This window comes from Mauremys reevesii, linkage group 1 (genome assembly GCF_016161935.1).
Source record: "Mauremys reevesii isolate NIE-2019 linkage group 1, ASM1616193v1, whole genome shotgun sequence".
In the NCBI taxonomy this organism is placed as follows: domain Eukaryota; kingdom Metazoa; phylum Chordata; order Testudines; family Geoemydidae; genus Mauremys; species Mauremys reevesii.
In genome coordinates, this window is record NC_052623.1 from 287,869,984 (window position 1) to 287,894,977 (window position 24,994).

Genomic DNA, 24,994 nt, shown 5'->3' on the forward strand with positions numbered 1-24,994 from the left:
AAGTGACCGGAATGGTGTTCATGTTTCATATTTAATGGTTGCTTAGTTATATTTTTAGCTTCAATTCATATGCTACCATTTAGGGAATAATATGACAAGGTAAACACATGATAAAGTTTGTCCATCTGTCTATGACTTACTCCATCTGTCATAAATGCAAAAATTACTGCATGAAAATAAGGCCCTAAAAGTAACATTACAATAACCATGAGTGGAGAAGTTACATAAAGTTCATACAATGGAACAATGGATGGTGGTAATGTATTTAATATTGTGGCCAGGTAGTATTTTTATTTTCATATGCAGTTGCAGCATATGAATGGTAATTATATGCAAATGCTGTAATTGAAATCATTCTGACCAACAAAATCAAATGGAAATAAGATTTTCAACTTCTACAATTGTCATTAGTCAGTAGTATCCCAAAGTAGATCAGCTGTGTTTCAGTAATTAACATACAATTTAAGAATAACACAAATCACTAGGAAAGTAATTTTGGAGCTGAGCTGTTTTAATCTAATGAATCTTTAGTGTAAAATTTTATTCAGTGATCCGCAGAAATGCAGATGGTCTTAGTGTAACTATATGGTCTGGGTTCATTTGATAGCTGAGTTGAGTAAGAATATAATTAAAGTCATTAAACAAAGTGATTTTCTTTGAATTTGTAAATAGACACAACTGTATAAATATATAGTGATGATGGTAACACAGAAGCAGCAATGGGAGGAAGTATGGATTCTATCCAGGGCACAGCCAGACACACACCATGTATGCAGTAGTATACACTTGGTTCTCCAGTGGGCAATGGACAACATCCTTGAGGACCAACATCCCTGTGCTGCACTCTTGACAGCATGGGAAAATGTAAAGTGGCTTTCATAGCACTGCTCTATCGAACTCCAGCAACTTGCAGCAACCCATCAGCTGTCTCTCTCCCCCCCCACTTCTCCATGTGCAGATACTCAGCAGCTAGTGCATTGTTTCCCTTCTCATTGAAGCTGAGTAGCAGAAATATGAAGTAGTCTACCATAGCTGGGTAGAGGGTAGAACACTAATGAGAAAGAGACTTTGGGAGTGAGACTTCAAGAGAGGACAAAAACTAGCCGAATCAGCCTGTAGAATGTTATTTCTCAACTCCACCAAAACATAACTGATATCTGTCCACCATACACATACCATTCTGTTTGGGATTGGGGGAGGGTTAGTGAGATGATTCTTGGGAGCCATCCCAAACTTCATTGACTAATTTTAAATACAGTGTGGAGCCTTGTTGTTTGTTCTGTGCATACTTTCAAAATGACAAATTGGGGATCAGAGGGCTGCTGTGCATCTGCAGATTTTGTGTGCTTTCTGGTGAATTTTAGTAATGACTGAGTAGGGTTGGGAGGAAGGAACTTCAGAGTTCTGAAGTTCCACGTGTCAGTGCCAAACACTGTTGCTGATTCATGTTTACATTTCTTCCCTTATCATTTGTATATGCAATACTAGAGATTTAAAATTCCACCTCTCCTGATGGAGATTACCTTGCTCTGAAGGTTTAATTCTATTGACTAGCGCCGACTTCTTGTAAAAAAGACCCAGTACATAAATAATCACAATTCACACACCCAGTTGCTCTAAAACACAACTAATACACAGTTTAACAGTGCACATATCTTCTATTTCCTTTGTTTATTAGTATCCCTGAATCTCATGTTATTTACACTTAAAATGCCTGTAATATTTTCTCTTTTAATTGCTGACAGATTTGTTTAAAAAATGCTTCAGGCACTTTCTACATTACATGATAAGTAATGGATGAATATTGTTGCTTCTCTCCCTGCAGCGCCTATCAAATGGCTCTATAGACTCAAATGATGAAGCCAGTCAAGTGGTGGAACTACAGGAACTGCTCGAAAAGCAAAATTATGAAATGGCACAAATGAAGGAACGTTTGGCTGCACTGTCTTCCCGAGTGGGGGAAGTAGAGCAGGAAGCAGAGACCGCCAGGAAGGATCTAATTAAAACAGAAGAAATGAGCAGTAAATATCAAAGGGACATTAGAGAGGTAAGATGGTTCACCACAATTTGACCTCAGACTTTTCAACAAGTTGTGCATCGGGTATTTGACATGAGCCAAGCTGAGTCACTGAACATGGCAATGAAGGTTAGCACTGGCAGAAATCTTGGAAGTATGTTACACAAAGTTTAATCTTTTAAAAAAAGAAAAGCACCCAAAATTATTAGAAATCTTTTTACAAAATATCATTCACAAAAACAAAAGTGTGTGTGTCTCCTCTCAATAAATCTGTTTCCTCCTCTGCAAATTCCCACACATGTCAGACATCCCCTCCACTGAAATATTCTTCCATGCTCCTTATCTCCTCTCCCCATATATTTGTGACTCCCTCTTTTATAGCCTTCCAGATATCACGTCTCCAGGTTCAGATTTGTACTGAATGTGCTGCATATATTCTCAAACATGCAAAGAGGAGAAACCACTTTACTTCCCACCCTCAAGCACGTCCACTGTCTGGCCAGTCAATTCAGAATCTGTCAAAATTGCCTTCTCTGCTTTCAAAATCCTTCATGGAATTTTCTCCCTATCTCATAGTCCTTTTCTCTCTCTTTCCCTACTTCTTCTCACTCCTCTGTTTCTTACATATTCTTGCCACTCTTCATGCAAGAGACTGCTCCTTTGCAGCTTCAGCTTAGAAAGTAAAGTAATCTCAGTGTGTCAAGATAATGTGCCAACATGTAAATCCTTCTAAAAACCAGACAAGGTTTTAAAGCTAAAACAATTCTCTGCAGGCAGTGAAATTCATTGACATAGATTTCTGACTCTAATAAAAACCTTAAAATGAAATCTTGACCCCATGGAAATCAATAGCAACCCCCCATTGACTTTAACGGGGTCAAGATTTCATCCTTAGTCTTCCAATAATTATGTATATTGCATATTAATTATATATTGCATGATCTACCAGTTATATATGTTGCATTGAGAGGAGACTATACCACAACTTATCACTGTATTTAGGACTTATTTTTTATTCCTGATTCATACATAGTAATTCTGTACAGTTAGTAATTTTCTGGGTAGTTCATCATACTTGTGACTCTACATTTCACTTTGAAATAGGGGGAGATAAACTCCAAGATAACATGTTCAAATGTTTCTATTGTTTCACAGTAGCACAGAATCTCTTGTATGTCACCACTGGATTCATCTGATTGAGTGACATATTGGGCCCGATCCTGAAGTGTTTACTCATTTTTGACTCAGTCCTTAGGCCAAAACTCTCATTAACCTTAGAGGGAATTTTGCCTGAGTAAGACCTGAATAAAATATGGCTAAGAGCTTCAAAATGTGACCATTTTGATCCCTGATATTCTGTTTACTGATGCAATGATCATGTAGACATCGATGGCTAGATGTGTTGGTGGTTTAGGTTTTATTGCCACTCCACCTGCATGATTTTCTGATTAATTTCATACTCTATGAGTAGATCGACAAAGTAGTGGTAATTCTCTGTTTTACTGCATTCTTCACTGATGAAACCGCTTTGCTGATTGAGCTGCATGCTGCATTTCATTTTCCCTCTGGATGGTACAGCGCAAAGTTAACAGGAATTTAGACGCCTAAATTGTCATCAATCCTCTACTAATCTTTTTGCAAAATGTGCAGGCACATCCATTTGAGCACACAAAATCTTACATTTGTGTGCCAAAAGGAATGCGGGTGTATGAATGCCAGATAGTACAAATATGAGAGTTCAGGGCTAGATTCACAGAGGGACTTAGGCACCTGGCTGCCATTTTAGGCACCTAACTCCAACATTTAAGCACAATCGAGATCCTCCAAACCCCTGCTTAGCTGCCACCTAACCCACTAGGTGCCCAAATTTCTGTTGGTGGGCATGCACATAACCACTTAAGTCCCAGTGCTGCTGAACTGCTCAGTGCCCAGTTCATGCCTAAATTGTGGTAGGATTCACAACACAGGTGTTCCCCCCACCTGTCTCAATTGCGGGGCTCGATATAATAGGCGTTCTCAAATCATGTATAACCTACACCAGAGACAAGTATACATGAGCAGGTCATGTGTGTCTCCCACTATACCGAATAATTAGGGCACTCCTCCAGGATGTGAGAGACCCAAGTTTGAATCCCTGCTCTGCTGACTTGGAGCAGAGGCTTGACCCCAGATGTCCCACCTCTCAGGTGAGTGCCCCACTCCTCAGCTAATGAGTATTCTGTGGTGGGTCTCTCTCCATATCTCTTTTGTGGAAGATATTCCACTTTGTATTAATAATTAAATATTCATTAGGTCAGCAAGCAAGCAAGAATGACTCTAGCTCAGGGGTCAGGGCATTCTTCTGGGAGATTGGAGACATGGGTTCTAGTCCCTGTTCCAATGAATATTTAAACATTTAATTCATGGCTATGAATTCCACTGGGCAGCAGAGTGTCTCACCCCAGACATGCCGCTTCTACGAGCACTGCATGCCATTTCTGGGTGGGTCTGCAGTGCCCCACCAGTGACGGTGTGGACTCGGACGCGGAGTAGTGTGCGGGACAGTTCCCCTGTTGTTCTGGATGGGATGGAAGATGGGGAGGGTCTTTGGGAGGCGGCGACGGCGGAGGCCCCGACCCTCCCGCCCCTGAGCCCAGATGACAGCCAGGATCTCACCCCCATCCCCACCACTCGCCCCCCCCTTAACCATCAGGGAAGGACAGGGAAGATCAGAAGCTGCAAGCAACAGGGCTTTATTTTTTATTTTTAGAAATTTAAAAAAATATAAAAAATAGAAATACTATATAAATATAAACAAATATGAAACTAAACAACACAAACAAACACAAAAAACAGCAATGAATGGGGAGTAGTCTGGGGATATTTTTTCAAAAAGCTCTCAGAGAGCTGCTGGAAAAGCAAGAGGAGAGGTTTCTTGGGAGAGGGTGCTTTGTTCTGAGGCAGGTTGAAGCACACCATTCAGGCCATGCCATCCTCAGGTAGAGGACCATCGCCTCTGGGAATGGGGTCTGGTCGCCAGGTCCTAGGGCTTCTAACCTCTCTCTCTGTGCAGCTGGTGAAGCCTCAGGATGTGATGTCCACAGAGTGATGTGCTATCTATTAATTTTAGGAATGTACTGGGTGTGTGTATGGGCATGGTTTTTACTTACTTTGCATAGACCCTCATAGAATTTTAGTTACTTTGCATAGCATAGAATGACCCTCGCTTAACATATTTTTGCTTAAATATGATGACGCTTAACAGCCACTTGTGGCAGGCCTCAGAGGAAAAGCATAAAGCATACAGGGGCTTTCCTGGTTCTGATGGCCTCATAACGCAATCAAATGCCTTTTCTGCTTTGCAGCAGCAGGAGAGCAGAGCAGGCATAACACTAAAGCTGCAACTGACTGTAAGCTGTACCAGACTTTTGTGCTCTTCGCCAGGGATGCAGCTGTCTCTCCTCGTAGCTCCCGCTCTCGGCAATGCAATCTCGCCGATAATTCGTATTCTCTCTTAGTTCTGATCTCCTGAGATCTCTGAGATCTTGTGCCTTTCTTGTTCCCTTCACTGAACTGTGTTAGATGTTGGTTACTATGTGAAACACTAGACTTTCAGCACTGTTCACATCCATCACATCACTTTCCTCTTCACCTTCCTCACCCCCCATCCCGACCCCTATCTTCCACTCGACAGAGGCTCTGATTGAGACAAAAAAACCCAAAGACGACATGTTACAGAGCAGGATGGCCAGCTGGCCAGCAGCCGAGCGCAGGACAGAGCAGAGAGAGCCTGTGTGCTTTTGCATCGCACACACCTGGGCCAGGAGGATAGGTGAGCGCAGAAAAGGAGGGCAGGCGACTCCAGGAGGCCTTTTGAGGAGAGAGTGCAAGACCGCAGTCAGGCGCCTGGCCTTGTGTCTGCAAGACTGCAGGCGCAGGAGGAGAGAGCCTGCCCCCTGTGCACCATCTGCAACCCCACTCCAACGCCAAGAAGTCCTGTCCCCCCCACCAAAGTGGCAAAGAGGCGGACAGGGGGGGTGTGAACTGTCCCTGCACATGCAGCAATACAAGATAATGTTGTGAGTGTCTATTGCCAAAAGTATTTGTTCTTTACGCAATCCCCAGTGTCAACAAGTTTATTAAAATGGCACCTGTTACTGACTGTATACGCGGGAGAAAGTAGTTGAAGTGTTTTTCTGTGTTTCTGTGGGGCTTCTCTGTGTCAAGTGTTTCTGTTGTTCTGTGGTTCTGTGGGGGTGCACCACATGTCACTGCATAGCCCACAGGCAGACTGCAGTCACTAGCACCAGGGTCAGTCACACAGCACACAGGCACTGCCCACACCCTGTGGTGTATGCTGTGTATGGGTGCTTGTTGGGTCTCTCCTTTGGCAGGGTCCTGGTGTGGTCCTGGTGCCTGATGTAAGCCCAGGCTAAAGGCAGGCTTTCCTTCACATGCATTTGGACCCCCACGATCCTCCCCCAGCCCCCCTGCCCCATCCAGGGCACCCACCAGGGCTTCCTACAACCCTCACCCCCACACCTCACCCATGCCCGCCCAAACCCAAACGATTCCATATCAAGGTCATCTGCCCCACACTACCCTCCCGCTTCCTTGTAACCACCATCCAGTACCAGCCTTAACCAGCACATGTTTTTTTCCATGTTTCAAAAAAAAGTCAACGAAATTAAAACACTAAGATTTGTTTATTATTACGGTCCTTAAAATGAGGGTAAAATGGACTTTGCAAGGTTTAAAAATCTTCTCATGATCAGGCTCAGTGCAAAGTACAGTCACAGGTCAGCTTCCTCATGCGCTTTCAAAGCTCCCTGATGCAAAGCCTCCCTGATGATATTCTCTCAGCACGGGATATCCTCCTGAGCCGTCAGCTGGCTGATCCCCTACAGCAGCCCAGCACCTGCTACCCTGTCTCTCCCGGCCAGCCAAGGATCTCTCGCCATACAGCTCACAGCAGGATACAGCAACACAGCAAGGTTGACTAACTGATGTCCGGCCGCTTCCGGAATGAGTCCTCAAGGTCCCCCGCCATCGTCACACACCATCACCAGCACCGAAGGCTTCCATTCTTCACCAGTCATTCCTTTTCAGTGTCGTGGGATTTCAGTGTCCATTCGGATGTCATGGCCGGGTCATATCAGATTGAGGGAGGTGGCTGGTGCCTGTAGGGGATCTGCAGGCATCTGCACATCCCCAAATCCTGTGGTTAGGTCCAGGAAAGCCTGGGCCTGCCTGGAGGCCACCTGACAGAACCACAGTCCAGCGCCCACCCTGGCTGAGCACCATTGTTGAGACGCTATGGTGGTGAGCCGTCAACGCACTACCACAAATGCACAGCTTGGGTTAATGTACGCGCTCCTGAGGGCTGTTGTTGGTGGACACCTGTGTGGCATCCTGGTGCCACCCGATTTGTTTATCATCAGCGCCCATAGTCAGTAGGAATCACAGCAGTTGCGGAGCGATATGCTGGCGCCCATCTATTTCAGACACTCACTCAGCAGAGCAGTTGCTCATGAGTTCCACAACGTGGTCGTTGCGCGCCCTCACGGGAGCTTCGTAGATTTGCCAGCCCCATTTCGGGCGGCCCACAGGAGCTCTGTGTGCTGCCTGCACACATCCAGGGCCCAGGCCTTCCGCTCGCATGCTGTCTGGGCTGCTCGCATCCCTTGTGTCCAAGCTCTCAGGAAGGAGTCAGTGTAGCACTTCACGCATCCTGGTGCCCTGCGCATCCTGTCTTGACCACGCCTTCTGTGCTGTCCCAGACCCTATGCCCATCAGTGCCACCACCCACCAGTGCCAGAATCACGCCCAGAATCAGAACTTGACACCACACCGTTGACCCATTGCCACCCGCGATGCCCACTGCCCCGCTGCTGCGCCTGGAGAGGTCCGGTGGGAGGTCTAAGAGTGAGGTGCTGCAATGCTTAAATCCCTTTGTGCACAAAGATTAAATGTTGTTCTTAACACATAAAAGCTCCTGGTGGTGGAAGAGTTTATTTCATTAGCCCCATGAAAATATCAGGTTGGATGAAGAAAATAAATTTTATAATCAATGTAAGCAAACGTGAAAAGTTTCCAGTTTGTTATACATAATGCATACAGTATCTTGGTGCAATCTCTAACATCATCTCCTTCAGTATTCAACTTGATCGGTAAAATGTAAATGGTTTTTTTATGTTCAGCATGTGAAGTATGTGATTATTGATCAGAACACCCAAATCAGTCAGTAAAGTATATGATAATTCAACCACTGAAATTTGCAAGAGTATGCGAAGGTACAAGAACCATCTCAGTAGGTTGAGTACAATTAATCATTTACTTTCCTCTCTCCATTTTTACCCACTTACCTCCCGGGTGTTCTGATTTCTAATTTTCCTGTGCTATCAGGAGAAGAAAGTGATGCCAAAAGATAGTTAGAGCCAGGGCCATCCCTAGGGGAGTGCGGGGCCCAGGGTGGAAGTGACGAATCTGTCACTTCTGGGACTGACCATGCCCTCGGAGTTCTCAAGTTGAACACCTAAAAGTTGTTGATATTTTGACAATTTTGGCCTTAATCTCTGTTCATCAGTTTCCAGATGTAAAATGGAGATAACACCACCACCTTGTCTCACGGGAGTGTTGTTAAGATAAATCAATTAATGCTTGTGAAGCACTTGAAAACTACAGTGAGAGCACCATAGGAAACCCCTTGAGGAAATTAATCATTTTGTATTCAGTGTAGGGTTTGAATGGTGTGTGGTAAATAAGAACCACACATTGAATAATGGGGATAAAACAAAATATTGAATAGTTGCTTGTTAAGTGAGCACTGTCCAACCTATGCACTGAAAGAGGCCGGATCTTGTGGAAAAAATGGTATGTGATCGTGTAATTAAAGACTGTATCATAATTAAGGCTACGATTTAGTCCTGGGTATTTTTAGTAAAACTCATGAACAGGTCACAGGCAATAAACAAAAATTCACAACCTGTCCATGACTTACACTAAAAATACCTGACTAAATCTTGGGGGCTGGGCGCTGCTGGGGGAGAGGCACACGCAGGATGGCCGCTGCTGGGGGTCGTTCCCAGGATAGGGAGCAGCTGGGTCTAGAGACACTGCTGCTGGAGGCTGTATACCGCGGCTGCTCTGGCCACATGGCCGGGGACTGCTGCTGGGGCCAGTGGACCATGGCTGCTCGGGCCGGCCGGGGACCATTGCCTAGGCCTGCGAACCACAGCTGCTCTGGCTGTCCCAGGACTGCTGCCGGGGGGCGCCCAAGCAGTGGCTGGTGTGGCTGTCCCCAGGGCCACTCCAGCAGTGGCCAGTGTGGCTGTGGCCCCAGAGCCAGCTGCTTGGGTAGCCCTGGGGTCAGCCCCACTGGCCTCTGGAGAAGTCACAGAGGTTGCAGAAAGTCACAGAATCCATGACTTCTGCGACCTCTCTGTCAGGCATGGAGCTCTAATCATAATGTATACACACAAAGTTTGGGGAAGCAAATGGAGGTTGTATATGCAATCTGAATTCTGTCATTTCCTAGCTTTTGAGTGCCTGACTTTGCAATCCTGATAATGTTTTAATTTGGGGATTTTGCATAAATAATTCTTGTAAACATTTTTCCATTGCAGTGACAATGTGAGTAACAATGTATTGAAAGAATCTGTTCTTACCAGAGTCTCTAATGGACTGCTTCCTAGCCAAAGCTTAGAACCAGTACTCCATCCTCATCCTTCTTGACACGTCAGCCACTTTACACAGTCAATCATGCTCTCCTTCTTGAAATCTTTTCTTCCCGGAGCTTCCATGATTCTGTCCTCTTCTGGTTCTTTTCGTACCTCTCTAATTGCTCCTTAATTATATCCTCCAGAGGAACCTCCTCATGTCCCCTGTTCAACTTTCTGTGGGGTTCCATAGGGCTCTGCTCTTTGGACATCTAGCTCTCAGTTCAAACTCAATATGGCTAAAACAGAATTCTTCTTAGGAGGAGCTCCCCATAAACGTTGACAAAGCTATCTCATTATCCTCCTTGAAATTCCTCCTTAACACTTTTCTTTGCCATGATGCCTACAAAATATTTGTCAACCATCAGGTCGCTGATGATCTGTGACCATGGCTTATCATTCTGACAAGTGTTATTTCATTGTTTCCTTGTATTCCCCGTCTATCTGGCTGTGTCCATCTGTTGTCTCCTGTCTCAAGGCTGTCCTTCTGTTCTGTGGGTTCTTGGTCTGTGATTAGGGCTCCTAGGAGCTACTGAGGTATAAATAATAATAAGATACAGGTAATGCAGTCACAATCCAAAAAAAAATAAAAATTAAAAAGTACTATATTGGGGGGTTTCTTATTGGAAAATCTTTCCTCTCATGCTGGTGAAGTCACTATTGGCATAACCAAGAGAGATAAGAGCCATGTGGTTTGAGACACATTTTCCCATTCGCTATAAATTACAGGATTTTTTTATACTTCAAGTCAATATGTAAGAAAACTACTGGAACATATATAATCTTAGCGTGTCCAAGGTATGCATAGGCCTGCTGCCTGTGATATAATTGAACCTTTCTGTTGTTTCCTTCCTTTTCTGATTCTTTACTGTGAATATTTATAGATAACTGTTTTAGCATTCATAGATGATAGAGAGAAGCTGTTTCTTTTTGACTTTTGAATATCTAGAATAAATAGAGATGTTACACCCGCAGCTTGTTAGTTCTGTTATGTGAATCAGTGAAGCCAATGGAGAAAAGGCAAAATCAAATATCAAGGGCTTCCACTCTTTAGTGGACAACATGTTTTACTTTAAAGGGAATAACTGTTTTGAAATATAAAATGTGGAACATTATTACCCTCTCCCACTAGTTTCTGCATCAGCATAGCCCTTCTCACCCTGTATTATCTGTTTGCTCCTCTCTTCAGATGACAAGGAAGCAATCTCTTCACAGGCCCCTTTACACTCCGCTTCAAAAATGCCATCAGTTGTCAGTGGGTAATAAGAGAAAGGAAGTAGCTGTTGGAGGTGCCTTAGAGAAGTGCTCAGTGTGAGGGTTGGCATGAGTGGGACACATCCCAGTGAACCTTCAGGGAAAATTATTTCAGCAGCAGCTTCTTTCTTCTTGCAAGGCTTCTCTTCCAGTCTTGCGAACCCTGAGCATTTAAAACTCTTGAGTCAGCCTCCCCAAAATCATCAGACTGACTTAGAAATCATGGTATTTTAAAACCATGTTATACAGTTTGGTTCTTTTTATTTGTCTTCTTGTTATTCCCTGCTTTTATGATTCATCTTTTCATATGTTTTCTCGGCAAACAAGGGCTAGAAAGTATCAGAGGGGTAGCCATGTTAGTCTGGATCTGTAAAAGCAGCAGAGAGTCCTGTGGCACCTTATAGACTAACACCTTATAGACTATTCACCCACAAAAGCTCATGCTCCAAAACGTCTGTTAGTCTATAAGGTGCCACAGGACTCTTTGCTGCAAGGGCTAGAAACTTATTTTTTTAAAAAGCTTCAGATTCTCAAGTATTTACACAACTACAGAAGCTGGGACTTGAGGAAAAGAGCAGATATCACAAAGATGTCAATAAAATCAGAAGAGTTGACAACTGAGTCTTCTATCCTAACTGGGTTGCCTACAACAGGTCCCTTTGTCTCCCCAGGATATTCCTGGCAAACGCAATATCCCTGTTAGAGTTGGTCAAAATGTTTTAATCAGAAAAAGTTCATGGCACAACAACTACATTTACAACTAAATTACATTTTGGTGAAATATGATGTTTTGTCAAAGCCAAAACCTTGCCTGAAATGAGCTAGGGTGCTGGCCCATGAAGTGGGTGAGCCAGTTTCAAGGCTCCCTGATTCAGAGCAATCTGGAATTAAAATTCTCTTCTGACTAATTTACAGCAGAGTTTTCCATTCCCACTCAGGCAGAGAAGGGACTTCAACTTGGCACTTCCACATCGCAGGCCGGTGCACTAATGGCCACCCGCATACACACCCAAATGCAGATCAAAAACAAATGTCAAAACCTCAAAATTTGCCACAAAATGGAATTGTCATCTTCTAGTGAGCTCTAGTCCTGCCTCCCTTCTCCTGCTCCTTTCCTTGGTGTGTCCCCATCCACACTCCCTCATCTTCGAGGCGGAGCATCAGAGGCTATTCTTTCTCCACCCAAAGGGCTCCTTAAGGAAGTCATCTGCTACAGACTACAGCCTATTCAAACCTGAAAGGATCTTTGCAAAAGTACAGTGTATTCCCAGCTGTCTCAATAGCATGGGGGGGGGGCTGATTTTGTTCCAATAATCAAGAGGATGGGAGCTGTTCAGTTGGCCTCCCCTGCTGCTGGTGGATTGTCCTCCTCCTCACAGACCTGGCCAGGAGTCTCTGCTCTGCCTACTCACTCTCTCTTGTGACAGTGGGGCTGCAGAGGGCTCCCAGGGCTGCTGCAGAGCCAGTGATACCCAATATCTGCAGGTGCAAGGTGCTGGTGGGAGGCTGCAGTCCTGGTGGGGCAGAGTGGAGCCTTGGCCAGCAGTCTGTGCTCTGGGGGACAAGGAAGGAATTCAGATAATGCAGAAGTTTGGATAATAGGGTTTTGGATAAACAGGAGTGTACTGTATTATTTATTTATTTGTTTTAGTTATTTCACTTACATTGCAGTTTCACCTAGATGACTTAGCTGGGTTAGAGCTCCATTGTGCTAGGCACTGTATAATACAGCAAATGATAGTCCATGTCCCAAAGATCTTACAGTACAGCCCACCTATGCATCAGAGAGCAGTTGAAACAGCAAACATCCTGTTTCTGCTCCCAGCCATTGGCTTTACTGAGTACAGGAGATGAGTCTACCTTAATCACTGTGGTTACAGAATAATAGCTGCACAGCTCCTGAGATTTTTTTGTAACTGCATGTTAGGGTTTGCAGCATGTTTCTCACTCCTCGTGCTCAATCACACCTCTTTTTTTTCCCCCAATAATTGTAGTTGTTTGCTATGTGTGTGCTGCAGCTTGTCTCTCAGAAGACCTTTTTAGGAGTGTCCCCCAAGGAAATTGTTGGAGTCATGGCTCCTGGTACCTTCTGCAGGCCTCTGATTGTGTGTGTGTGGGGGGGCACTGGGATGGTATCTTCCCTTTCTGATGGTATACATCAGAAAGGAGACAAGCCTGTGGTAGACGTGTCTCGTGGTAGAAAGAGCTTGGCTGCAGCAGAATTGGGGTTCCATTTGGAGATTTGAGTTAATTGAACTCAAACCTTCATGTAAATATGCAGAGATTAGCTCCATGCCAGCCTTTATGAACTTAAGCTACAGGACTCCATTTGCAAACAATATCTCTACTGATTCTGTAGGGTTCATGCAGCCCTTGTATATATGACCTCCCACACATACTGTCCTCCTGGCAAATTAAAGAGTAAGGTTTGATTGATGACACTAAGTACTCACAATAGGTAAGGGTTTGGCTCTACGGTGAGTCAAGTTAGTCAGTTCTGGACCCTGGTGCTGTGGATTTCAGTATCGGCCTTTATCACCTCCTCTTGTAATAGATTTACAGTATATTAAAGCACATCAGCTTTCTTGATCAGTGGCATATAACTTGTATAGTACTGCTATAGTGATGTTCAATTTTGATATATGAAGTAGATTCTTTTCCTTTGTATTCATGTCTACTCTTATTTAAAAATAAGCAAGTTAATGTTGGGTTTTTTATTATATGTATCACACATACCAAAATGCAGATAACTAGGAAAAAACAGAGAAGTTGAGAAATCTTCAGTTTCCCCTGAATGTTGTTCTGAACTATATATTTATCTATATTAGTGGATGGCATTAAATTCTGCTCTAGACATTTGTAAGTGGTTTATTTATATGAAGACATGTTAATCCAAAGGGGGAAAAATGCTCCCTACAGAAAATAGGAAAATCACTTCTTCTGCGTATTATTTTTGCAGCTCTGTCTACTGTTAACATGAAAATTAAGCTGACATCTCAACTAAATGACATTTGAAATACATGTTTCTTCATTTTAGGCTATGGCACAGAAAGAAGATATGGAAGAAAGAATCACTACCCTTGAGAAGCGTTACCTCAGTGCACAGAGGGAATCCACCTCCATACATGACATGAATGATAAACTGGAAAATGAACTGGCAAATAAGGAGGCCATCCTGCGTCAGGTTCAGTATCTACATCCCTGGAGCAGCTCTCTTTATGCAGAATTAAAGTTAACACTAAACAAACAAAAAAATAAGCCCTGAAGTTGTGATAGGAGGTTTCTATTAAAGTGGGCCAAGTTTCTCATTCTAAATCAACCATAACAGAGCATGGACCAAATTGCCTTAAAGAAAATCAGGCAGGTCAAAGTCTATAAGGTTCACATTAGCTACCATAATCGAAAATAGCAAACCAATTTGTCCACTCAGCTCTGTGAGGTATCTGTGCTGAGTTATGTATCCCTGTGGTGTCCTGCAGCAGTGCGCATCAAATCACATAAGCTAAGCAAACAGTGGTCCGTCTGTGCACCATGTTTACTTGGATATCATTGGTCACACAAATGTGAATAAAAATTATATATTTTAAAAGAAAGATTATTCCACCAAATACTGGTCATTTGCAGAAAATGGGTTTTAATAAATGAAAATATTTTAATAATGCATGGATTACACAGATAATTGTGTCATCCATGTATCTTCATTTTAAAAAGGTTTATAAGGATGGGACAGTTTTCTTTCATGTCATATTTTTTCTGTGATGCAAAACCTGAAGTCCAAAGTTGAAATAGGGGACTCCAAAGCCCATCATTTAGAACTTACTCAAATTAATGGATTCTAGAGCTAAAAAAAGCTTTTAGAATCCTTAGGGTTTGTTTATCTTATAGCAAGGGAAGTATTCTAGTAGTTCAGTGAGGAGAATGGAAGTCAAAACTTACAGGTTCTATTCCTAATTCTTTCGCTGGCTCAGTACAATCTTGAGTTAGTTGGTTTTAACCTCATAGGCACAGGATTTAAATTTCTGTAAAATTTGTGTAGATGCCTCAAAGGGGTGCTGTGAGGCATTATTAATTATTATATATCAATATTTGTTGTCATCAGGTGCTATACAGGAGAGAGGGCACAAGAACTTTTGAGTACCAGAACCCTCAAATTGCTTCTGGTTGTATTCTACTACAAAGTGATTTGAGTTTGACAGAATAAAACCTGATTATGTGCCAGCTAGGTCATTTGTGATTAAGTTTTGAAACAACAAAAACTTTGGGTCTGATTCTCCTTTGTGGCTGAAATTCACACTGCATAGGGCTGTTGGGGAAGGGGCGGAGGGGAGGCAAAGATGGCATTGCCCTCCGGTAAAAATTAGAGCAACCTTGGAGTTCTCTTACATGTGCTTTGACAGATGACAGTCAGTGGGTGCAGAGAAGCTCTGCACCCACGCTTGTCCTCCTGGGAATTCCCAGCACTTCAGACTCTGTAATGGTGGCTGGCTTAGAACCATTCTACTAGCCATGCTAGGGTGGGAAATGAGGAACAAGAGAGATCTGCTACCTTTAAGGCCCATTTACACAGCCATAGTGCTATGAAGGGGCCATAGGGCAACAGAGAATCAAGTTCTTTGTCTGACCAATGGATCAGGTGAATGGAGAACATTGCTTATAGTTTAAGGTAAGAATTACAATATGGATAGAAAACTGTAAAATGCAGAACTATGTATATTGCTTAAATTTTGGAAAAGTGAGTTTTTCTTTCCCGCAGTAGACAACAAAGGTTTATTCTTTAGTTTTTCAAATGTCTTATCTGTAAACAGTATATAATGCAAAAGAAAAAAAAAGAGCTCCCCCCATTATAAGGCAATTTGAGAACACCTTGATAACTAATTTGTCCTCTAATGGAATTAAGGACATTAAAATAAAAATATGTATGTCCATTAATGAGAATGAAAGGATCAAAACCCAAACTTTTTAGATTCTATTTTGAAAGTTGCTTGAAGACTGTTATTAATTTTCCTCTTTAACCGTAAGAACAATAGATGAAAGAGCAAAATACCTATATCAGCTGTTAGTTTTTTATTAGCAATTTAAGTAGTTTTACAATGTGCATAAATTGCCTAAAGAGAATAGTAAGTACTGATAACTGTGCTACATAAAAGCAGACTTAGAATACATTTGCAGCATTGCAACATCAACAAAATACATTTTAAACCTTATTACCCTGTCAAAGGATTAAAATACCAGTACAAAAGATAACAGTATTTACAGCATGCTCTTGTTAGTTCCACCCTAAATTCATTGGAAGGGGACAATTAATACTAAGTGAAATCATATTCATTTTGTATGTCTCGTGGGGCAGAAAACACCCTACTTATCAAAAGAAAACTTAAAGGCCCACCCTTTCCCCCCCCCCTGTACTTCTCTTTCAATGATTATCAAAGTTTCAGTAATTCAATTTACATAAAACAAGATTTAACTGTAAATTCACAACAAAAAATTAACTGTGCATCAGTAAGCAAATAGCTGACAGGAACTGATAATAGATGTCCTTGGATGTGTAACCAGGGCTGATTGCACCATCACACTAGTAGTATATTATTGGCATCAATTAGTTCCAACAATTTTTTAGCAAATGTATCCTTTTAAAACATGTACTTCTTCCCAGCCTCTTATGCTCTCGGTTTTGCAATAAATGAGTTGATGTTTGTGTCTGTGGCTTTCAAAATTCTGATTTTACTGGCACAAGCGCTTTTTTTTCTTGGCTGGCACTAATAGCACACAGATTAGAGGGAAAAGAATGTGTGTTCATCTTCTTACTTTACAGATTGCAACTTCTTTACTTGGCCTTGATATGAAATCCTTAGTCTTCATATCAGTCATAGCGTAAAAGGCCTGCACAGTTCCATACTTGGATGAATCCTTTTCACAAGCCCATAATAAACTCTCTTGCAAGCTGGAGAGTATCTGTATCTGAACCCACTTGGAGTGCCTGCCTCGGAAAGTCCCCCAAGAATTGCAGCCATTTCTTAATTCTGCCTTTTTATATTTTCTGTTTTCGTCTCTGGGTTTCAGATGGAAGAAAAAAACAGACAGCTGCAAGAACGTCTTGAGCTCGCTGAACAGAAGCTGCAACAGACAATGCGGAAGGCTGAGACCTTGCCTGAAGTGGAGGCTGAACTAGCTCAGAGAATTGCAGCACTGACTAAGGTACTGAACTGAGAAATAGGTTCATTTCAGAAATGTTTGGTTTAACTTTGGTTTAATACATTCTGTATTCCTCCCTACAACAACCATAACAAAAAAGGATTTCATTTCAACCTCATAAGAAATGGGGAAAAAATATGCTGTGTAGACACACTGTAAGCAAATGTTAATTACTGGTATGTAGCATAAGTAATATTACCCTGGCTTTATTAATGCCATTGTTATAACTTGATATACCACATGCCTTGACTATATTTCTCACAGTCTTTATTGGCACGTGCAGTAACTACTCTTACTTTAGTTTACATTATATTTAAAAAGATGTCATGGATTTCCAAAAAAAATCAAGAATCCATTTAGCTTTTAAATATGTAAACATTTCCCTTTTAACCAAAAAAATCAAGCTGATAAATCATTTTTCCATAATGTTTTTATACCACATTAATTAGGAGACACACAATCATTTTTACCACAGTAAATGACACAAAATTACACAATTTTTCTTATTGGCATTAGGATGAGTTGTGTGTGACAGAAATAAAGCCATCCTGAATATTGATTTTTTTTAAAATTGATTCTTTGTAGCAGGTAATCAAACTACAATTGATAAATCACAAGGAAAAATGTAAAGCCCTAAAGGGACCAAAGACAGTCTGGTTTCTCTGTTAACAATTTATTGTACAACAGCTTTCTTCAAGAAAAACAATAAGACAAAAGTTCGTTTTCAATTATGCAAAATTCATGTATTGCTCTCTACCACATTTTTCAGATGTGCATGCAGTAAATGCTGTAGTGTAGTTCAAAGTATTTTCAACTTCATTAATCCTTCACATTTATAGTTGGAAGAAAATGAAAAACTCCATACAGCACAGTATGTTACACATCATTATGATTTATTTGAATTTTCTTTTCTCTATCACTACAGAAGATTGTATTAATTTTATTTGGCAACTAATTTTCATATTTTAACAGGTTTCAGAGTGAAGTGGGTTTTAGCCCACAAAAGCTTATGCCCAAATAAATTTGTTAATCTCTAAGGTGCCACAGGTACTCCTCATATTTTAGCAGAATTACACAAAACTTTGTATTTGTCCCTTTTTATCAGGTCTTCAGTGCCGGGGTGGCTTATAGGATTAGCTTGACCTCTGTGTAATTTAGTCAAAATAAATTATATTCTATCTCCTTCTTATCTCATTAAGACAAAATCAGTATTCAGTAATCAAGATTTTGTGCTGTCCACTTTAGGTGTATGGGTGGGGAATCTGAAAGGGAACTGGAAATGCTGGAAAAAAGAAGATTCAACAAAAAGGAAGCTGCGTGAAATGACAAACAAATGTTACAGTATTTTGTAAAAACTATGGTGCACATGCATGTGGCATCCCTTGTCAGCTTTAAGTTGTCCATCTGTGATTTATCCAGCAGATGACCTGACATTTTAATGCCCTTAGCAGAATATTGCTTTATATTTAAGATGAAATTTTCTTTTATAAATTCTCCAATATTTTATGCACCAGTATTTTTTTTCAACCTCAAGCATGTCTTTTGTTGACACCATTTTGTTTCTTGAACAAACACTAACACTTAATATTGTAAGAAGAATATCTCATCTCAGTCATGCAGGATACACAGTATATTTCAGTGCAATATAGTCCTCATTCTGATCATAAACATACTAAGACATACATTTCCGTGTGCCTTTTTCACAGTCTTTTATTTTATGTGATTAGAGAACTGTGGACAGAATGGACATTTCATCCAAAATGGCCTTCATCCAAGTTTTGTGTAGAGAGAAACTGCAAAGTCAGTTGGACTAAGTAATCTATATAAGAGTTTCACTGTTCCAGGTGCTTGATAGTGGCCATCATTCTATTGTATCAAATACTGGCAATGCGTGAACTTGGAGAAATTGCAGGCAGGTAAACTGCAAGTAGGATGCTGAGCAAAGGCAGATTGATAGTCCCCTTTTACAGGTCAGAGTACAGACAGATATCAAGATAGAACACAGGAATAGCTGCCCAGGGCAGTGGCGGATTTAGAGTTAGTGGGGCCCTGTGCGCAGCTTCATTTTTGCACCCCACCCCTGTGAGGACCCAGCCAAGAAAAAAAAACCACTCTTTTATCTTCCCACCATTTTTTATTCTTTTTTTCTTCATCCTCCTCCTATATTATAAGTAATGGAAAGTAAATGAAAATAAAGTGAGGTACCTTGATTGGGGCAGAGGGTAGGGGTGCAGGAGGAGGTGTGAGGGTCAGGCTTTGGGAGGGAGTTTGGGTGCTGGGTGCGGGCTCTGGGTAGGAGGTTTGGGTGCAAGAGGGATGAGGGGTCGGGCTCTGGGAGGAAATTTGGGTGCTGGCTCTGGGCTAGGGCAGGGGGTTGGGATGTGGGAGTGGGCAGGAGGGTGGCACTTACCTTGGGGGTCACGGCTCCCAAAGCGACTGGCACACACACCCTTCTGGCAGCAGCTCCTAGGTGGGGGAGGGATTAGGGGGTCTCTGCGTGCCACTGCCCACAGGCGCCGCCCCCACAGTTCCCATTGGCCGCAGTTCCTGGCCAATGGGAGCTGCAGAGTCGGCGCTCGGGGCGGGGGCAGTTGTAAACAGCATATTCCATTAATTTAGAGGTGAAGAAAAATAAAGTGAACGTTACAGATGAGATGAGAGCAAAGTTTTTAATGGATGTGATAAATTAGTATGTGTTAAGAAGAGAGTGAAAGGCTGAGGAGAAATGTGAGGGAGAGGACAAGGGAGGCAGGAGGAGAGAGGTCACTGAGGCAGGGGGATGATTTAGAGTACAAGAGAAATATCAGTCTTTGGGACAGGAGAGGAGAGTAAAGAGCTAAGGTGGAGGAAGGAGAGATCAGGTTAGACGTAATCAACTTTATTTTTGAAGAACTTGACAAGATCTTCTGTGGAGAGAGAGAGGTGCAGGAGCTTAGGTGGTTTTATGGTTAATGCTGAAATTTCATGAGCTGTTCAACACTATTCATAAAACATTCTTTTTAAATGTAGCCACTGTTTATATAAGGACTTAAATCATGATCAACTATGGAACATGCATGTGATGTTCAAAATTCAACCACATTATTGTGATCAACATTTTTTACTTGCTACCCTGAGAAAGCTTTAAAAGTTTGGCATTTGATTATGATGTCATATTTGAGCAAAGTCAGTACAAAATAGCAGCCAAAAAATTAGCGTAATTCCTTTGTCTGTTAGTTTGTTTTCCGATGCACTTTTAAATATTAAAATCTCACTTTTAAAGCATGTTTAAATCTCAGTTGGACCAAAGTCATTTATTGCAATATCACTAGAGCTTTAAGTGTACTTAGCTGAATTATAGGTCTGCAAATAAACAATGTACGCAGAACACAATTCTGCCTCTGCATTAACCGGATCAGCAACTGCAGTTAGTTTCCAATGTCCCAAATAGAATATAATTTGCTTCCTCTTAGGGAAATAAGGAGCAAAATTTTAGGAACAAAAGGAGCCAAAAGGAAGTTGAAAGAGAACCAATATGCTTGAACATTAAAAATATATATATATTTTTGGAACTATGACATTGGTCTTTATTCTCATTTACATTAAATTATGTTCACTTTAGACTACTAGAACAGTGTAAAGAGGCTTTGGTGTAAATGAAAATCAGGCTCATTGCCTTTTATAATAGAAAATATAGTATCAGATACCTTGATGACAGGGGCTCAGGTTATTTAAGCAAGTATATAACTTTAAGCATATGAGTAATCTCACTGAAATAAATATGTCTGCTTACACCTATGCTTAAGTACCTTGCTGAATCAGTGGTGTGGATTCTAACATGCATGATAGTCGTCATAGGAACTGGATAATCAGATACTTATAAAGAGACTGTGTGCATTTTGGTCAGAAATATTAATAGAGTTTTTCCTATAACAATAAATACTTTGGTATTCTACCCTATTTGTTTTATTGGTGCCTCAGACAAATCACGCAGGTAAAGAATTATCAGTCGTATCATTTTGAATGAAAATCCTTCTTACAATTTAAAATATAGATGTGAGCAGCATATTTGAATGAAACAGCTGCCAAGACTTCTTTATCAAGAGTATGCTATACAAGGCAGAACCACTTATCAGAAGTCTTGAGTGAGATGCTCTTCAAAGCTAGAAGTAATGTGTTTGAACATATAAGGATCTTGCATGTGAAAGTGTTAAGAATAAATTAAATTTAACTTTGCACTCGGCCATTAAACCTCAGAATAGCTTAATTTTCTAAGAATGACGCTTCCAGCAAGTTCTCTGTGACCCTGAAAGTAAAAGGTTTAAAATAATCTATAATTTCCCTAATCCTGTGTTTCTGCTACCTCTTGATCAGTGATTCAGAGCTCTGAGAACTTTTTTCCAGTCCTATTACTGATTTTAAGAGTCATTTTCATCTAATAAGGGAAGAGAAACTATACCATATGACTTATGTGATGAAATACAACTAACTTATAAAGCTCAAATTTATAACATTGATTACTGAATACTCAATATCGAACTGATTGTGATTGGTCCATATAGTAATAAATAAAAATAGAGTAGTTTCAAATAATGACTAATCCAAAGAAATCACAATCTGCTTGCAGATAATCCACAATCAGAAAAAGAGGCTAAATTAATCAAAGAATTATCCATTTATGTTTACCCTTTACATTTTACAAGTGAATAAACTTTATAAATACTCTGCAGTTGAAAATGATGTTAACTAAATAACATTGTATTTAAAAAACCCAGTGGTTAGGTATAAAACTTCATATATCAGTGTATGTGTATAATCATACTGTTCGTAATAGGAATGACAGTTGCAGTTTATATTTATAAAATATTTATATTTATATATTTATAAAATTGTCAGTCAGTCTAATTTTGTGTCAATGACTCTTTAGTTCTGATAATACCATTGAAGTGATTTTAAATTACTGTGTACCAATGGTAATTGCTTTGATAAATATACCTAACTGTTATTTTGGTAAGTCATTTGTCGATGACAGTCTCACTAACGAAGGATTACTTTATTAATAATGTTAAATGCGTTGAGAGTTTGCTCATCTGGTGACCAAGAGTTCACCTCTTGAGAGAATGACTACTCTGAGCATTCGGCAATCAGAAGCTCACAAAGAAAGGCATTGGTAGCACCGTGCTAGCTGTGCTCCTTATGCATCTCTCTTGTTTCCATACCAACAACATAACATTCAATTTTACACTGTTAGCGTAGACTTCCTTGGTAAGAAGGAACATGCAGACCCATATTTTAGAACAAATGACTTATTCAGCTGGGTTCTTTCAGAAAAGTGTTGAATCTTTGGATGGACCGCGATATTTCATATTCAGTACCTATACTGTTTTAAATTATTTTTTATCAAATTAATGCATTTTTATTTATAGGTTCTTCTCTTAGTTCTGACCCTGATCTTGCAAAGGGATCATCTTCGAAAAGTTTGGGAACCATATTGTTTTACTAGAATAAAAAGGGGTTACTTGATCTATTCTAAAATAGAATCCTAAAACTTGAGCCTTATTTTATATGGTTAATTCTTCATAGTTGCAGTAATGAGGGAATCTAGCATTATATTGCACAGTTACTGTAAATGACTAATCTATTAATTTATATTCTACAACATATATGCATTGTTTTCATTCCTATAAAGTGGTAGCAAGAATCCTGAAGAACTGTCTGACATTGGCCCCTCAACATCATATTCTGGTGTTTAGTTCACCATAATTCCAACTACTACATTAGACCGTATTAGCCAGAGTTGCTTTGATTTCACTCTGTAGTAACCTTTCATCAGCCAGCCATCACTAACCTTGAACTTCCATATCTAGGTTGATAGCTTTTTTAGCATTCCATTCTTTTTAGTTGATCCACATCAACTGCATCACATCCACCAACTATCAGTGTAGTTTATTCCACATAAAATTCAGTCAAAGTATTAAATTTTCAGTCACACTTTTCGTTTAAGCATTCTGTGCTGTGTTCTTTTCAGTGTCAGTGTCTTTAGTTCTGATTTTTCAATTTTGTCCCTCTCCTTTTCCTTAACTTGTTAGTCTGATCCAACCTCTTCTACCTCATCTGATGATTATCAATATGTTATGGAAGCTAAGCTACAAGAAATGATCTCCATACGTAGGAAGGTAGTCCTACTGGACTTTACTTTCTATTGCTAAATAGAATCCATCTGATTTGTTTTCATTTATTTTTTTAATTATTTTTTTTTATTGATAATCAACCATCGTGCAGTTTAGTGCTTCAGGAGCTTACAATTTTACGATGGCAGGTTTGTGTTCAAACCATGCACAGTCTGCATGTTACATTTGGCTGATTTCATTGCTCATAAATAACTCCAATATTTTGCTGATGCTTGGATGTAACAGGCCTTTGTAGCTGACACATTTCAAGCAATGCTGTTCAGCTGCCTGTTTAAATAAAGTTTATTTTTTGAAAACTAAGTTTGCAGTTAGTAGTAGCTTGCTTTATATTTTGTTTAAACTTTGCTGACATAAAGATTTGCAAAACAATTTAAATTTCAGACCGAGTCTTCCTATTTTTTTTTTACAGGCAGAAGAAAGACATGGTAACATTGAAGAACGTATGAGACACTTGGAAGCTCAACTTGAAGAAAAGAATCAGGAACTTCAAAGAGTATGTGTATTGCAGACCATTTATTTTTTGTGCTTATAATTTAACACATGCCCTCAGTTACATGCCTACAACTCCATTAATTGCAGAATAATGCTTTTGCGAGTCTGAGAGCAGAATCTGTGCTGCATTTTTTCATCAACTTAGTCAACTGATTTAAATCTAGTTTTAGTTGGCTGTAAACAGTCTTCTGATACAGAAGTTTCTAATATACCTTGCTCAGGAGTTAATGTGTATTGATCAATAGATGAACTTAAACTATAATTTCTTCTGTTGCTGGATATTTTAATGAAAATTTTTTCAATTACCATAAAATCTATGCATTTTAATAGGGCATTAATTAACTTGGAAACTTATCCTTGTGTTTCCTTTGTTCTGTACTGAAGGCAAGACAAAGAGAGAAAATGAATGAGGAGCACAACAAAAGATTATCAGATACTGTAGACAGACTTTTGACAGAATCCAATGAGCGCCTGCAGCTACACTTAAAAGAGAGAATGGCAGCACTTGAGGAAAAGGTAAAGTGCAAAGGGCAGAATAAACTTAAATTGAATAAAGTTACTACGGTATATATTTTATCTGGATATAAATTTAATGCTGACTCTATGATGCACAGGCAAATGTGAACCTAATAGCTACAAATCTAATCAAATGTTTAGCATCAAGCAAAATATCAGATATTCATATTCTGGTAGAGTTTTTATAATACTGTGGATAATATACAACTTACAGAGCTTTTACATCTTCAAATCAAGGTACATCCTTTCATGAAAGAACTCTCCAAATGCCATTGTGAGGTGGATATTATTATCTCCATTTTTACTGATGGGGAAGGGGAACCAGAGGTGGAGAGCTTACCCAAGCTTGCCCACAGCCACAACATGAGGCAGTGGCAGAACCAGGGTTAAAATTCAGGATTTCCCAAGTCCCAGATCTGTTCTCATTCCTGAATTGCATCCTGCCTCTTCTGTGCAGTTAAAAGTTTACATAACAGATATGTGCTCTTTTATTCCCAGATAAATGTTTCGTTCAGGGTAAGAGTGAGATATATAGGTAAGTCAGTGACCAGAGAAAGAATAAATTATGGAAGTTGTTCTTCAGTGGCTTCCACTAATCCCTGTGTTATCTTAAAGAGAAATAAAAAATGTGGTGTGTTTAACACTTGCTTGAGGAG

The 24,994-nt window shown here is 40.5% G+C and overlaps 1 protein-coding gene across 1 annotated transcript in view; it reads left to right on the forward strand.

Moving 5' to 3' along the window:
• Positions 1 to 24,994, forward strand: part of PPFIA2 (PTPRF interacting protein alpha 2) — a 618,303-nt gene that overhangs the window by 487,401 nt on the left and 105,908 nt on the right. Inside the window, exons 8-12 of the mRNA XM_039497350.1 lie at positions 1,826 to 2,047; positions 14,006 to 14,152; positions 17,029 to 17,163; positions 23,740 to 23,823; positions 24,207 to 24,338. Coding sequence (XP_039353284.1) covers positions 1,826 to 2,047; positions 14,006 to 14,152; positions 17,029 to 17,163; positions 23,740 to 23,823; positions 24,207 to 24,338 — 720 coding nt within the window. The remainder of the gene's footprint in view (positions 1 to 1,825; positions 2,048 to 14,005; positions 14,153 to 17,028; positions 17,164 to 23,739; positions 23,824 to 24,206; positions 24,339 to 24,994) is intronic.